The following is a 16320-nucleotide window of genomic DNA, read 5'->3' as shown; positions in this document are numbered from 1 at the left end:
GAGGAAGCGGCCTGGGGCTGGGGGGCGGGCGCCTCGCGGTGGACGCTGAGGCTGCGGAAGTGCTCTGGTTATTGAAGCGCTCCGCTTGCGTGAGGAATTCTCGTCGTTGTCAGCGTCGGAGAACTTAGGAGCACAGGTTTACACCAGAACTCCGGTTTGGCACCTGTTCTTGTAATTAGGAAGAAGGGAGAACGGATTTTGTACATCTCGAGACAAATCGTTATATTAGTGAAAATAGTAATGCTCCCTCCAGACAACCACCAGGTACTAACAGCAGCTTTTACCCGTGAGGGGTTACGTGCCAGGCTCCGTTCCGAACCCCTCACATCCACCGGGTCGTTTCGTCTTTCCAGGAATCCTGGCAAGTAGGTAGTACTCTCCTCGTTTTACAGATGAAGAAACGGAGACGCAGAGAGGTGAACTGACTTCTCACAGTCACTCAAGTACAGAGTTGGAAGAGTGTCAGCCTAACTACGTATTATATATAGTATATAATGTGTATGTTACATGCATATTACCGTGTGTTGTAACTTGGAGACAGCATAAGGAGAGCAAAAAAATATTCCATCAATGTTTCAGCTACACGAAACATCGATGGAACTTTGTGCAAGCACTGTGTAGCCTTTCCTATTTGGCCTCTGGAGTAAGTAGGGCAGAAATAGTGTCTTAAATTAGTTCTCAGTCTCCAGAGCTTGGCATGCAACAGGTAGTCAAAAAAAATGTTTGCAAGTAAATGAATGAGTGTTTCACAGTTGGTTTTTATGTTTATGGATAGTTGTATCTAGATTGTTTTTTTCTATGTGTTTCGGAAACGTATGTATATCATATACCATATGGTCTAGGATCCAGGATGTTATATAAATCTACCTTTCTAGCCTTACGCCTCCCCATCATTCTCTTTGCCGTATTAACTACTCCTGGTATCTGTCTGTATTCCACGCTGTCATACCTCAGACCTTTGAGATTTCCCCTGTGTTGTTTACACACCCTTGAATTCTCTCATTGGCATCTTCATCTGTCAGAATCCTAAGTGCCCTTTAAGGTAGGTATTACAAGTTCAGATGCCTACAGGGGCTAATCAGGTAACATAAACGAGTCAAGTGAACTTGGGTGGAGATTATGGGGAACTAGAGAGCACTACTCTACCCTGTCTAAAAGATCCCCAGCAAATATTTGGCATGAGCTAGTTATTAACAAGTCGAATGTGGGCCCAGTGTCGCCAGATCTTTCAGTTTTACAATGGAAGTTAGAAATTTCTATTTGTAAACAAACTCTGATTTTTAAATGTTACCAATTAGTATAGAAAAAAGTTTAAGCACTGTGCAGGCCAAACAAAAAAATCTGTAGGCTGGATTTGGGACTCAAAATCCCAGTTTGTGATCACTATTTTATGCTTTTTTCAAGTATTTAAAGTTCATGAGTGTTATTTCCTGATCCTAGCATACTTTTCCTTGCTCTCTGTTCTTTTAACATTATGTGTGTACCTCAGTTATAGTGCTACTTCCAGCCTGCCTTAGTTGTTAGTATGTCTCTTTTTTAGTATGTTAGAAATGTTTTGATGGCATTGATGGATTGGGTCTAATTTTGTGGTTAGTGTATATTGGTAAAAACATGTGCTTATACATACCGAGGTCTGGGTGTATGTGTGTGTCTATGTATGTGTGGGATATGTTTATTTCTCCCCTGGTAATACTTGGTTATCCTGGAAACCAGCATCTCCTCCTTATAAAAACACCAATAATATCTTGACTTTAATTGTCAAAGAGCTGTACTTCTGGAAGGAATTGAATTTGTTAACATTGCTGTTCAAAAGCTAGTCTGATGTAAATCTTATTCTGGTAGCTTACATTTCATAATCTTCTCTCTGAAAAATTAAGGTAGGAATGATTAATGAGTAATAAGATTTTTTTTAAATGTCAAAAAAGGAAAAGTTGATAAATTGAAATTAAAAACTTTTGCTCTGTGAAAAGCTCTATGAAGAGGATGAAAAGATAAGCTACAAACTGGGATAAAATGTTTACAAACCACATATCTGACAAAGGACTTGAATCTAGAATATAAAAAGAGCTCTCAAAACTTAACAGTAGGGCTTCCCTGGTGGCGCAGTGGTTGAGAGTCCGCCTGCCGATGCAGGGGACACGGGTTCGTGCCCCGGTCCGGGAGGATCCCACATGCCGCGGAGTGGCTGGGCCCGTGAGCCATGGCCGCTGAGCCTGCGCGTCCGGAGCCTGTGCTCCGCAACGGGAGAGGCCACAACAGTGAGAGGCCCGCGCACCGCAAACAAAACAAAACAAAACAAAACTTAACAGTAAAAAAAAAAAATCCAATTAGAAAATGAGCAAAAGATAAAAATAGCTGTTTCACTGAAGAGGATATACAGATGGCAAATAAACACATGAAAAGGTGTTCAATATCATTAGCCATTAGAGAAATGCAGCTTAAAGCTTAAAGCCATATTAAGCTGTCATAGTGCACCTATATCAGAATGGTTCACATGAAAAATAACACTGCCAGATGCTGGTGAGAATGAAGAGAAACTTGATTACTCATACATTGCTGGTGGGAATGTAAAATGGTACGGCTACTTTGGAAGAGAGTATGGCAGCTTCTCATAAAATTAAGCAAGTACTATCGATTGCACTCTGGTCATTTATTCCAGGGAAATGAAAGCTTATATTCCCATAAAAACCTGTATATAAATGTTCATAGCCGTTTTATTCGTAATAGCCCTAAACTGGAAACAGCCCAGACATCCTTCAACAGGTAAATGGTGAAACAACTGAGATACATCCATACCAAAGAACACTACTCAGCAATAAAAAGGGAGAAACTAGTGGTACAACAACTTGGATGAATCTTGAGGGACTTATGCTGAGTGAAAAAAGTAAATCTCAATAGGTTACATACTGTGTGATTGCATTTATATAACATGTTGAAATGACAGAATTATAGAGATGGAGAATATCAGTGGTTGCTGTGGGTTAGGAGGAGGGTGGAACATGGCTAAAAATAGATAACACAAGGGATCCTTGTAACTGAATTATTCTGTATCCTGACTGTGGTAATCCTATTCTGTATCACATGAATCTGTGCATGTGATAAAATTTCATAGAACTAATTACACACACACAAATGAGTGCATGTAAAACTGGTGAAATCTGAGTAATGTTGGGGGATTGTATCTTATCAGCATCCTGGTTGTGATATGCTATAGTTACACAAATTGTTCCCTTGGGGGAAACTAGGTGAAGGGTATATTAGATCTCTCTGTACTATTTCTTACACCTGCATGTGACTCGATAATCTCAAAAAGTTTATTCAAGTAACTTTTACCAAAAACAAGCTTATATAATTCATTTTTGGGGGTTGGGGGGCTTTTATTTTACCAGGCAATGATCTAATCATGTCGGATAAAGATGATATTGAGACTGAAGTGATAACTGAAGCAACTTCCATCCTTGAAGATGAGAACTGTGAGCCAACCAAGAATTTTGAGTCAGTTGACCAAAGTGCCAAGTCAGAGAGTAAATCAGAACCTGTAGCTTCTACTCGGAAAAGACCAGAGTCCAAACCTTCCAGTGACCTTGAGACTTCAGACGTTCTCCCTGTTCAGACATCACAGGCTGCAGGCAAAGTAAAGTATCTATTAAAACATTGAGATTAAAAAGTATTAGGGTTAAAAGGAATACGGAATCAGTACCAAATTGGGATTGCACCTATTTCTTTCTTTTTATAACCATAAAACAATTTTCTCAGTTCTATAAATGCTTTTATGAGTGGTTACCTTTGCTATGTGGTGCTTACATTGAAGGTAACATACATCTGTCAGCCAAGCAATACACTTTTTGAGCCAACTAATATGTATCTGTTCACCCATACTTTTGGCCAATAATTAGCTACCTTGTATATACACTCTTATTTTCCTCTAATTTTTCCATTTTTCTTTGCCTTTGTTTTTCTGGCTACTGGGAAGAATAGGAGACTGTTTCCAAAGATGTACCCCAGACCGGATGGGGCTATTGGGGAAGTTGGGGCAAGTCCTTGCTCTCCTCAGCCTCAGCTACAGTAGCCACAGTAGGTAAGGTCATCAGTCATTTTATTCATTTTTGTGTGCATTTTGCTACAGATGTGTGTTCAAAACAACTTTGTTAATCATTCTTCTTCCATGATTACTCAAAGGCTTTATAGTTTGAAGATACATTAGTAATGATGGGCTGATTTATACTGCCACTAGAATTGGTAACGTATTTCATTAGAAGGTTGACATTTAGGAATTAATATAAAACTATTCATTGGTGATAATGAATCAATTTTTTTTTCCTTTAGTAAGGATACACTCCCAAAGATGAGTTATATATGGTCAAAATAACATGTCTTCTGGTTGTAATGAATTTTAAAATCTGTGGTTTTAATTTTCAGCTTGTTTCTTCAGTTTTGGTGACTAGTAGCAAATAAATTCAAATATAAAAATGTTATTTTTTTCTCATTAGGACAAGGTATTTCAAATGTCATTGAGAAGGCAGAGACTTCCCTTGGAATCCCTAGTCCCAGTGAAATTTCATCTGAAGTCCAGTATGCAACAGGTCAGTATATGGAAACATTAAGGCCTAGAATTATAAACTGAAATGGAATAGTTAAGCTCATTTTTTTCAGTAGATGTTTTTGACTGTCTGATATTCAGGGCATCATGGGGCTGATGAGAAATGGGATTTGGAATCTTTGGCTTTAACCACTCAGGTGTCTCTTTACTTTCCTCATCTATGAAATTGGGTGATATTTTATATTGCAGAGGACTGTTACAAACATTAAATAAGTAAAGCCATGAATGTAGATTGTAAAAATTGCCTTGCTTTGTGCTTGGCACAATTGAGTAAGAGCCCAGTAAGAGTTAGCTGAATTTGAATCTACTGTGGCATGAAAAAATGTTTTAATGTGTTAGTTTTGGTGCTGTTCCATGGTTCATTTTTTTAAGCCTTTTTTCTCTGTGCTTTGGTTTAGATAGTTTTTGTTGTGGCTTTAGGTTTACTGATCTTTTCTTCTGCTGTGTCTAATGCTGTTAAGTCCATTCAGTGACTTTTAAATTTTAGATATATTTTTCAACTCTAAAAATTCCATTTGTTTCTTTTTTTGTCTTCCATTTCTCACCTCCTCATGTATATATTTTAGTGTCCCTGACTGTCATCTCTGTCATTTGAATCTGTTTCTATTGACCATTTTTTTTCTTGCTTAGAGATAACATTTTCATTTCATTGATTGGATGCTGCACATTAGAAACGTTACCTTGCTGAGTGGATTTTGTAGTCCTTTAAAGGGTGTGAGTTTTGTTTGGAAGGCAGTTAAGATATTTGTAGCTTAGATTGATCTTTTGGTCTCGATTTTAAACTTCTTGAGGGTGATTTCTAGAGTAGCAGTTATTGTTAAGTGCTAGTCTAGATCAACTACCAAGTCTCTGACCCTTCTGAGATCTCTACTTAATTTCCAGGTGTTTAACTAGGTCTCTCTACTTGATTGGTTGGAAGTCAAATGTCTCTCAGCCTAGCATGAGCTTTGGGCATTGTTTAGTTTACAGCTCCATGGCAGTTCTTTGCCCAGTATCGTGGAATTTTCCAGTGCAGGAACAGCTTAGTATTCATCCAAAGACTCAAGGGCACTCCTGTGTAGATAGTTGGAACTCTTTACCTCTGTATCTCCCTCCTCTCCAGTACAGGCATACCTTGGAGATATTGTGGATTCAGTTTCAGACCACTGCAATAAAGTGAATATCGCAAAAAACGAGTCTCATAAATTCTTTTTTGGGTTTTCCAGTGCATATAAAAATTTATACTATATTGTAGGCTATTAAACGTACAGTAGCATTATGTCAAAAAGAATAATGTACATACCTTAATTAAAAAATACCTCACTGCTGAAAAATACTAACCATTATCTGACAGCGGAGGATTGCACAAACCTTCAGTTTGTAAAAAAAAAAAAAAAAGCAATATCTGCAGAGCACAATAAAGTGCTTGTGCTTCATGCACAAGGTATGAGGTATGCTTGTACTCTGACCTGCAAATTCCAGGTGCTTCAGCTTTCCTAGATTCCAGTCTCTGTCTCTTCTACTTAATAAGACTGCCATGCTCTGCTTGGGTTTCCCCCCCCCGTGCTGTGGTCTGGAAAGCAAGCCAATCATAGAGTTCTCATCATTTGTTTCTCTTCTCTCCTGAACCATAGTACAGTACGGTCTGTAGTCCAATGTCTGGAGATAATTGTTTCTTATATTTGTCCAGTTTTCTAGATGCTATGGTAGAAGGGCAAGTCTGACACCAGATAATCCATCATAGTTGGAAGCAGAAGTCCTCCCTACAAAAGATTATTTGTTGATCTCCTGTAAGAGATTTTAGTGTTAATAAAATAGAACAGATTTTAAACAAATCTTTGTAATGCATGTCTGAATCCTGTGAAGAAGCATAATTTTCCAGGATAAAGTTTAAAGTAGACTGGATTTTTAAAAAGTCACATTTATTGAGTTATAATTTACGTGAAGTTCACTCTTTTTAGATACAATGATCCCTTGATATCCATGGGGGGATTGGTTCCCGGAGCCCCCCCATGGATACCAAAATCCTCAGATGCTCAAGTTCTTTATGTAAAATGAGTATTCATGGGTTCAGCATCCATAGAACAGAGGGCCAACTGTATATAGTTTTACATATTTTAACAAACATACTGTCCTGTTTATGCTATGTAATCACAGTCCATTGTGATTATACAGATATAGAATATTTCTTATATTTGTATAGACAAGACTTGAGAATATTTTCATTCCTCCCCCCCCCAAAAAAAAATCCCCTCATGCCCCTTTGTAGTCACTCCCCTCCACCTATTCTTAGCTCTTGGCAACCACTGATCTGTTTTCTGACCCTGTGGTTTTACCCGTGCAGAAGATCATATGAATGGAATCACACAGTATATAGTCTGTTATATATGTCATAGGTTGTTCAAAAGACTGGATTTTGTTTTTGAAATGAAAATGAAAAACTGCCTTAACTTTTATTTTAAAATAGGCAAATGGTTTAAAATAATAAAACAAAAAGTACTAAGGCCTTGTGTGTTGGAAATAAAGTCTAATTTTTAAAAATTCATATAGATGCTAATAAAGCAAAACTATTTACGGACTGTCTCTTCATATTTACACATCCCTTCCCCACTATAGGAGACACAAATGCCAAAGAGAATGAAAACTCCTCTCCAATGAGTGGGCCATTTGGGGTATTCTCTACCATCTCTACTGCTGTTCAGAGCACAGTGAGTAAAAATTGCAAGGTGGCCTGCTTCCTTCCATGATTATAACGGGTTTTTGTCTCTTTTTCTTTTCCTTGAAAAGTCATGGGGACTGATTCCTCTTATGGGAATTCAAATTGCTGAAGATCATTCACTTTGATCTTAGGGTAGAGTGAGAGCTAACTTGAAAACTTAAAAGAAGTAAAAGAGGGAGCAGGAAATGCAGAGTAATAGGCAATGTACCTAATATTTTATGGACTAAGAATTCTTAGTTTGGTGGCCCTAGAAAAACATCTCTGCTTTACAAAAATATTTTTGTCATAATTATATCTTTTAGGCAAAGGGAAAATGAGATGTTTATGATAAATACTTATAAAACTATAGATGATTAGAAACATTTTTGAAAGGATTAAATAGGAAGCTTAATATCTTTCCTACATGAGGATAGATAGCTAGTACTTTTTTATTTTAACTTTTTTGTGTATTTTTTTTTTTTTTTTTTTTTGCGGTACACGGGCCTCTCACTGCCGTGGCCTCTCCCGTTGCGGAGCACAGCTCCGGACGCGCAGGCCCAGTGGCCATGGCTCACGGGCCCAGCCGCTCTGCGGCATGTGGGATCCTCCCGGACCGGGGCACGAACCTGCGTCCCCTGCATCGGCAGACGGACTCCCAACCACTGCACCACCAGGGAAGCCCTTAATTTTAACTTTTTATTGAAGTATAATCTGTATACAGACGAGTGAAATCATAAGTGTTCAGTTTTAATTTTCACGACATGAGCACATTCAGACTAAGAAACAGCAGGGTGGTATATCAGATGTCTCCCCTGTGCTGTCTCCCAGTCTTCTGTGCCTCCCCCTCTTGCCATCTAAGATAACCACAATCCAGTCTTCTGCCATCATAGATTAATTTTCCCTGCTATATGAACAGAATCATACAGAATGTACTCTAGTGTATCTAGTTTCTTTCACTCATTATGTTTATATAATTTATCCACGGTATAGTTTGTGTGGTGTATTCCATTTTCTTTGTTGTATTCCATCGAGTGACTATGTAACATTTACTCATTCCAGGGTTGGTAAGTATTGGGGTAGTTTCCAGCTTTTAGGTTTTATAATAGTACTGCTATGGGTGTTCTTGTATGACTTTTGATGAAGCTCTACACACTTTTTTGAATATTTAACCATGCGTGGAGTTGCTGGGTCATAGGATATTCACATGTTCAGCTATAGTAGATACTGACAAATAATATTCCAAAGTGGGTATACTGCTTTACATTTCCACAGGCACTGTATGATTGTTTTAGTTGCTCCTTGTTCTTGCCAGTGGTTGCTATTGTTAGCCACTATTTTATGAAATGAAAACATGCAGGTGTCTTTTTTCAGTATTATTGTAATGAGGTTGCGTGTGTTTCCTAGGGAAAGAGTGTTATCAGTGGGGGTTTGGATGCCTTAGAATTCATTGGGAAAAAGACAATGGATGTAATAGCAGAAGGGGATCCTGGATTTAAAAGAACCAAGGGTCTGATGAACCGGACTTCCACACTGTCTCAGGTACTGTTTGCATTCCTGTCTGTATTTTGATCTGTATTTTTGCCTTTGGTAATTTGGGACCTTCTTATTATTTCCTTTTGAGGACTTTTCAGTGTTTTTTGTTTTGTTTTGTTTTGTTTTGTTTTTGGTAAGGGGATGCACAGCTCTAATGCTTAGAAAAATGCCCAGTTCTTTTTTTTTTCCTCCTCTTTCCTTTCTACAGGAGCCTCTTGTCAGTGCAATATAAGATGCCAAGCCCTTTCAGGGTTGTTATTAGATTAATGGTTAAACCACTGTCAGAGAAACACCTGGTTCCTGGGGTGTTATTTACCCTGTCTAGGAGCAAATTATGTGATTATATTTTCCCTGCAGCTCCTGAGCCTATCCGATTTGAATCACAATTCCAAGAATGAAAGGGCAGTGTTACCCGTCTCAGTTTGCTTCCCTTGACTTTCAGAACTCACCCTTAAGCTCTTGTTACTTGTTGCAGTGTAATGCCTTGATCTCTTTCAGGTTTTAAGAGAGGCGAAGGAGAAAGAAGAGCTATGGACCACCAATGAGGTTACCATGGAAACGGACAAGAAAACTCATTATGGGCTACTCTTTGATGAATTTCAAGGCCTTTCACATCTAGAAGCTCTGGAGATGCTCTCCCGAGAAAGTGAAATAAAGGTAATTCCAAACCAAAAATTTCAGCTGGAGTAGTCTTTAAGCAGAAGCACACTGCATAGTTTCTTTTCCTTTTGTGCAGTTGGAGGATGAAATGTATGTCAGGTAGAGGCTTGAGACTCTCTGAAAATACTGTACCAAAATAAACAAAAAAACTAATTTTTGAACTAATTGCTAGAAATAGAATGAGTCAAGTGTTGTTTCTCTAAATTTAAACAAAAAATGGACAGATTGGGCTTCCCTGGTGGCGCAGTGGATGGGAGTCCGCCTGATGATGCAGGGGACACATATTCGTGCCCCGGTCCGGGAAGATCCCACATGCCGCAGAGCGGCTGGGCCTGTGAGCCATGGTCGCTGAGAGCCTGTGCTCCGCAACGGGAGAGGCCACGCCAGTGAGAGGCCCGCGTACCGCAAAAAAAAAAAAAAAAAAAAAAAAAGGACAGGTTAACAAAGAGGTCTTGATAGCATATCTATTATTTTTCCTTCATCTTGTTCTTTTTTTTTTCTTTTTATAAGTTTCTTTGGTTTAAGCTGCCAGTTCGGATACAGTTACCTGTTAGCATTTAATTGATTCAAGACTATTCCATTTCCTCCTAATTTCTAAGCTGTTGTTAAGCACTAATAATTTCCAGACATTTCTGGCTTATATTATTTTTGGAAGCACAATTCTCCGTACCTTTCTTTGATGACCTGCCTCTTGTATTAAGGTACTTGAGGAAGAGCTTGTGAACTCATACTTTTAATTTTAATATGATCCAAAGCCTCTTCATTTGAGAATGTTTTTCTTTTTCTCTCATACTCCCACTTACTATTTTATATCAATTCAGGTGAAATCTATTCTTAATTCTCTAAGTGGAGAAGAATTGGAGACTCTAAAATGTGAATTGGAGCAACTCAAAGAAGCATTTTCCCTAGCAGAGTTCTGTGAGGAAGAGGAGGAAGAGAAGAAAGGTAACATGGAAATCCAGCATCTGAGTGGGAGGGATGTAGTGTGTTTATATGCAGTGATTGTCCTTGAAATAAATCTCTCCAATTACATTAACTCTTTTTTTTAAAATTGAAGTGTAGTTGATTCACAGTATTGTGTTAGTTTCAGGTGTATAGCAAAGTAATTCAATTATATACATATATTTTTCAGATTGTTTTCCATTATACATTATTACAAGATATTGAATATAATTCCCTGTGCTATACAGTAAATCCTTGTTGCTTATCTGTTTTATGTATACTAGTTTGTATCTGTTAATCCCATATTCCTAATTTATCCCCCCTTCCCCTTCCCCCTTTGGTAACCATAAGTTTGTTTTCTGTGTCTGTGAGTCTGTTTCTGTTTTGTATATAGATTCATTTGTACTATTTTTTTTAAGATTCCACATAAAAGTGCTATCATACAGTATTTGTGTTTGCCTCTCTGACTTCACTTAGTATGATAATCTCTAGGTCCATCCATGTTGGTGCAAATGGCAATATTTCATTCTTTTTATGGCTGAGTAGTAGTCCCTTCTGTGTATATATACCACATCTTCTGAAACCAATTGTCTGGTTATGTAATATCTTGCTAAATGGTATCTTACTCTATGTAAAAGAGTCCTGATATGAAATGGTCTTTGAATATGAGTTTTTAAAGCTGTCTTGAGGTATTGAGAAGGCAATAAGCATGGTGGATAAAAGGATGGGTTTTGGAGTTAGACCTGAGTTCTAAATCAAGATCTGCCATTTATTAAGCCATGCAACTTTGTGAAATTACTTAACCCTGAGTGTCTGGTTCCTCAACTGTGAGTAGAGGTAGCTAATTCCTCTCAGTTTGTTATAAGGACTAAATGAAATATTATGTTTAATGTGTGGCTCATAGTAAACACTCAACAAATGGTGGCTATTATTTTCATTATTAGGATGGCATAAGTAAATAAATAAAGATCTGCATTTTCAAAGTCTCACTTAGCAGGAAACCTATAAATTAATTTTGATTTGCTTAAGTTGCTCCATTGTTCTTAACTAAGCCCTGGTGTGACAATCCCTGGTTATTTATGAACTTAATTAAGGTTATTTGTACATAGTGCCTAATAGGATTTGTTTAATTTAGTTGACATCTGGCTTCACATAGTGATCAGAAATCCTGATCTTTAAATACCATTCAGAGGACTCTAAGGGAATTTCTAAACAGATGGATTTGTGTCTATAATATTTTTATTCCCTGTTCGCCTGAGATCAGGATTCTGCAAAGATAGCACTGGAGTGCTGCATGCCACCCTTCCCAATGGCCCTCCGCAGTGATTTTGGTTGAGAATGCAACACTGACCTTGGTATTTAATTATATCTCAATGAAGTTTTTTTTAAAAAAGTGGTAGCAGAGGGGAGAGAAAACCACAGAACCTAGTTCTGGTGATGTTGATCATCTTCAGTTTCTATCAGCATCCTTAGCCCTTGTCCCTCTATCTTATATACTCAATGCCTTCACTTTTTTAGGAGACTTCCTGCTTGAGGTGCCAGCCTCTCTGCTGAGTCCCTCCAAAGCACTAACCCTGTCTCCCTTCCATCCTTACATGCTTTATTCTAATGCAGCAACTGCTTTTTATGCTCAAGTCTCTGGGGAGTACACGACAAGGATCTCCATTTTTTCCCCCTGTATTTTATTTTACCTTATTATTTTTTAAAATATTAATTTGTTTTGTTTTTTAGGTTCCACATATAAGTGATAACATAGTTTTTGTCTTTCTCTATCTGACTTATTTCTCTAAGCATAATACCCTCCAGGTCTATACATGTTGCAAATGCAAACATTTTTTGATCAATGCTTAGCAGTAAAAGGTTTTTGAGCACTTAGACCCAATATGTGTATATTTGAATGTGTATAAATTATACACATATACTACCATAGTAATATATTATTTACATTCTAAAGTACATCCTAAAAAAGTACTTCTTGAAGAATGAGATAAATGACTACAAGTAAAAGTTGCATTTTTTTCCTCCTGCACTCAATTTTTTGTGAACCCTTTGAGGTGCTTGCATCCCACTTGGATTCAGATCCATCCCGTGTCTCACATAATTTAGAGCTTAACTGGGAAAGCAAAATGCCTTCCTGAGAGTCAGGTTTTTAGTAGAATATGATTTAGGAGTTGTTTACATGAGTTATATAGGTCACAGTTGTATCATTTAGTGAGATCGGCTTTTCCCAAACTATGTTATACCTGGGATCACTAAACCCTTTGAATTCTCTGCCTTGAATGCCAAGAGAGGACAGAAGAGCAGATGGAGAGAGAAGAACCAAGACAGATTTTTTTTCCTAAGGATTCTGGGGAGAAAGCATGTATGAAGCAGTAGTAATTTGCCTTGGTAACCATGAACTGGTGTCTAAGAAATACTCACATAGATTGTAAGTGCTAAGAGATTTCTGTGTACAGGATTTCTCTCTGTACTCTTTGGTGGAGAGAAAACTTGGGCTGGGCTTCAAAGAGGAGATTGGATAGGATTTAGATGAATAGAGAGGAAAAGAGCCATTTCCTGTCATTTGTTTGGATGTGTTGATTGTTTTTGATCTTGACTCACCTGTTTGCATGTTTCTCAGGTATTAAGTATTCCATGTTCCACATCATCGCTCATCAAGCTTATTCCAAAGCTTCCTTACTATCCTTCCAACATTCTGGAATCCTCTTCCTTTCTTATTACCTACCCTTATTCTTATCTGGATCCTGGAATATTGCCTCAGGCTTCCTGCCTCCCTTCATGTTTCTCTTTTTATTTCATTCCCACCAGGAGCTAAAGTGATCTTTCTAAAATTTTAATTGGACTTACCTGTCTCTGTATAAGACTATTCAGCAGCTCCTCATTCTCTTAATAAAAGTTTGAATTCTTCACCATGGTTTATGATGCCCTTTATTACCTGGATCCTGCTTACTTTCCTAGCTTCATTCTACCCCTCTTCTCTTTCTTCCATTAGGACACTCCCAACCATGTTAAACTTCTTGCCACGCTTTCTTTCACCTCTGGATCTTTGTACTTGTTTTCTCTGCCTGAAGCTCTTCCATTCTCCTGGCTAACTTGTACTTGTTTTTTATGTCCCAGCTTAAATTCCATTTCTTTGGAAGCACATGCCTCTTACCCACTTAGTACTCTGCTTTCATCACTTTTCCATTCATACTTCTAGGATGTAATCCAAAGAGCATAGGCTGTGGACTGGGGGTGGGAAGCCCAAGGTTTGACTCCTTATTTGTTATGAGATTTGGGGATATAAATTAACCTCTTCAAGCCCTAGTTTCTTCATCTCGAAAATGGGATAATGACGCATTTTTTTTAGAAGCCTATTGGAAGAATTCATCAGTAAAATATACATAAAAGGATTCTGTAAGCACTAAAGCACCTTGCTCATATAATTTGCTTCTGCTGTTTTTACTGCTACAGCTGCTACTATCATTCCTCTTCTCTCTCCCTGCAATGATCCTCACCAGTCTTTCTGCAGTGTTTTATGTGGGACTTGTTTTTCTAGGGGATGAAGACTTTACCAAAGAGATAACAGAGGTATTTTCCCAGCTGCATGTCTCCTCCAAACCAGAGAAGCTTACTAGGGTAAGTTTTCCTTCTTGCTGATTTTCAATTTTTTACATATATATTTAGTGGATAAAGAATGTAAGGTTGTAAATTCCTGGTAAGGATGTCACCAAAACCGAAGGTATATTCTGAGTTCCATACCTCCTGTCTCCCTCTTGGTCTCGCAGGTTAGTGTGCTAAACTCACACTGCACCCCCTTACCCCCAGCCCCCCAACACATCTGCCATCCTCACCTGTTTCCATTTGGAATGCTTTGCTTGTCTGAAAGCTTAAGTTAGGCCATAGCATTGGTCAGTTAAAGTTGGCAGCACTCATCAGCCATCATGATACCAATGGGCTAGTGCTCTATTGAGGGCTCACTGTTCTCAGGGCTCTGAGTGATTCTGAGATGATGGGATGTGGCCCCTGCCTTTAGGTAGCTGGAGTTTGCCATTTCCCAGAGCCCAGTAACTCAGATAATGACCACTTAGCTTGTGGAAATGAGAGAGTCCATGGCCTGAACCTTGGTCTTTGGTAGTGATGCCTGAGCTGTCCTCAGTCAAAGCTCAGAGTGGGTCGGGAGATACTGTTTCCAGGGTAGTACCCGCCTAGCATATACACCAGTGCCAGCTCTTGGGACAGTATTCTTTGGGTCTTGGGCTGCTTGCTGCCTCTTCACCCTCTTCTCGAGAAATATCTTAGGATCGGTTAGCAGCAGCACACATTGCTTCCTGGCCAGGGAGAGCTGATAGCCATTGTATAGTCATCAGAGTCACCTCTTGCGTACCCCACGGTAAGGAATAGGATGCTTCAGGGAAGTTACCCCGCTCTCCCATGCCCATTAAAAACACTGCATTCTCCAAGAAAGCTTTTCAGAACCTTTCGTCAGCAGCTCCTCTCCCTCATCTTGTCTGTAGCACTTTATGGCACTTTCTAGCTTGTGTTATAGTGTTTTTTGTTTTGGAAGTAATAGCAAACTTAGAAAAAAGTTGCAAAAAAAGTACAAACAACATTCATATAGCTTTTATGCAGATACATCTATTAGCATTTCACTGCATTTGCTTCATCATTTGTGCTTGCAAATATGTTCTCTTTCCCTCTTCCTATCCCTTCCTCTCCACCTCCCCCATAGACACACACACACAAGTTATTACTATTATTGGGACTTTTTTTTTTTTTTTTTTGGCCATACCGTGTGGCATGCGGGATCTTCAGTTCCCCAACCACGGATAGAACCCATGCCCTCCCGCACTGGAAGTGTGGTGTCTTAACCACTGGACCACCAGGGAAGTCCCTGGGACTATTTTTTGAGAGTAAAATGTAAGCATTATAGCCCTGTACTCCTAAATATTTCAATATGTATCTCCTAAGAATATGGATATTCCCTTCTATAACCACACAAATTATCAACTGCAATAAATTTAACATTGATACCATACTTTATTTAATCTGTTGTCCACATTCCAGTTTTGTCAATTGATCTGATAATGTCCTTCATATCCAACTTTTTCCTCTAATGTTGGAGCCAGTACATGATTGCGAATTGTATTTAGTTGTCACGTACTTTGTCTCTTTTAATCTATATTTGCTTTGTTTTGTTTTTTTGTTTGTTTTAGTCTCTTTTAATCTGGAAGAGTTCCTTAGCTTTTCTTTGTCTTTTATGATTTTGACATTTTTGAGAAATACAAGCCCCTTCCCCCTTTATAAAGGTAGAGTATTCCTCATTTGAGTGTTGTCTGTTGTTTTCTCATGATTAAAATCAGGTTATGCATTCTTGTAAGTGATGTTGTATCCTGCACAGGGTACCATATCTAGAGGCACACGATGTCCATTTGTCCCTTATTGGTGATGTGTTGTCTGATTTCTCACTGTATAGTTATGATTTTGTTCCTTTGCTGCTAATGAGCTTTCTGTGGGGAGACATTTTAAGACCATACAAATATCCTGCTCCTCATGATTTAGCATCCTAGATTTAGCAACTATTCATGATTCTTGCTGCACCAGTCTTTACTGTGATGGTTGCTGAATGATGATTTGTTTCAATCCCAGTACATGCTCCACATTTACCAGTGAGCTCTCGGCATTCTACTTATAATTAAGAGCTCTCCCTTCTCCCCTTATCTCTTTATTATCTGTTTGTTATTGATATGGTCTCATGGGTTTCTATTTTTTCCCCCATTGGTTTGTAATTCATTACTGTCCTTAATTATTTTGCTGTTCAAATCCTGTGTGACATGCCCGCGCTATTTGAATATTTCCTTATTTTCTGGCATAACGAGATCTTGTACCTTCCATATTTCTCTCCAGAATGAACCTTTTCTTCAAGGAG

General features: G+C 38.4%; 1 protein-coding gene across 2 annotated transcripts in view; it reads left to right on the top strand.

Moving 5' to 3' along the window:
• The window catches only part of FAM114A2 (family with sequence similarity 114 member A2), a 36213-nt gene that overhangs the window by 145 nt on the left and 19748 nt on the right, over positions 1–16320 (top strand). The window contains exons 1-9 of one of the 2 annotated variants that reach the window (XM_067732354.1): positions 59–365; positions 3390–3634; positions 3979–4078; positions 4491–4583; positions 7196–7287; positions 8682–8816; positions 9309–9467; positions 10292–10415; positions 13951–14030. In XM_067732354.1, the coding sequence (XP_067588455.1) occupies positions 3404–3634; positions 3979–4078; positions 4491–4583; positions 7196–7287; positions 8682–8816; positions 9309–9467; positions 10292–10415; positions 13951–14030 (1014 nt within the window). In that variant the 5' untranslated portion in view covers positions 59–365; positions 3390–3403. Of the gene's footprint in view, positions 1–58; positions 366–3389; positions 3635–3978; positions 4079–4490; positions 4584–7195; positions 7288–8681; positions 8817–9308; positions 9468–10291; positions 10416–13950; positions 14031–16320 lie in introns of those variants that run through there. The other variant, XM_067732353.1, reaches the window with a different exon arrangement.

This window comes from Pseudorca crassidens, chromosome 3, assembly GCF_039906515.1.
Source record: "Pseudorca crassidens isolate mPseCra1 chromosome 3, mPseCra1.hap1, whole genome shotgun sequence".
In the NCBI taxonomy this organism is placed as follows: domain Eukaryota; kingdom Metazoa; phylum Chordata; class Mammalia; order Artiodactyla; family Delphinidae; genus Pseudorca; species Pseudorca crassidens.
Note: the sequence above shows the minus strand (reverse complement) of the source record. Positions and strands in the feature narration are given on the sequence as shown.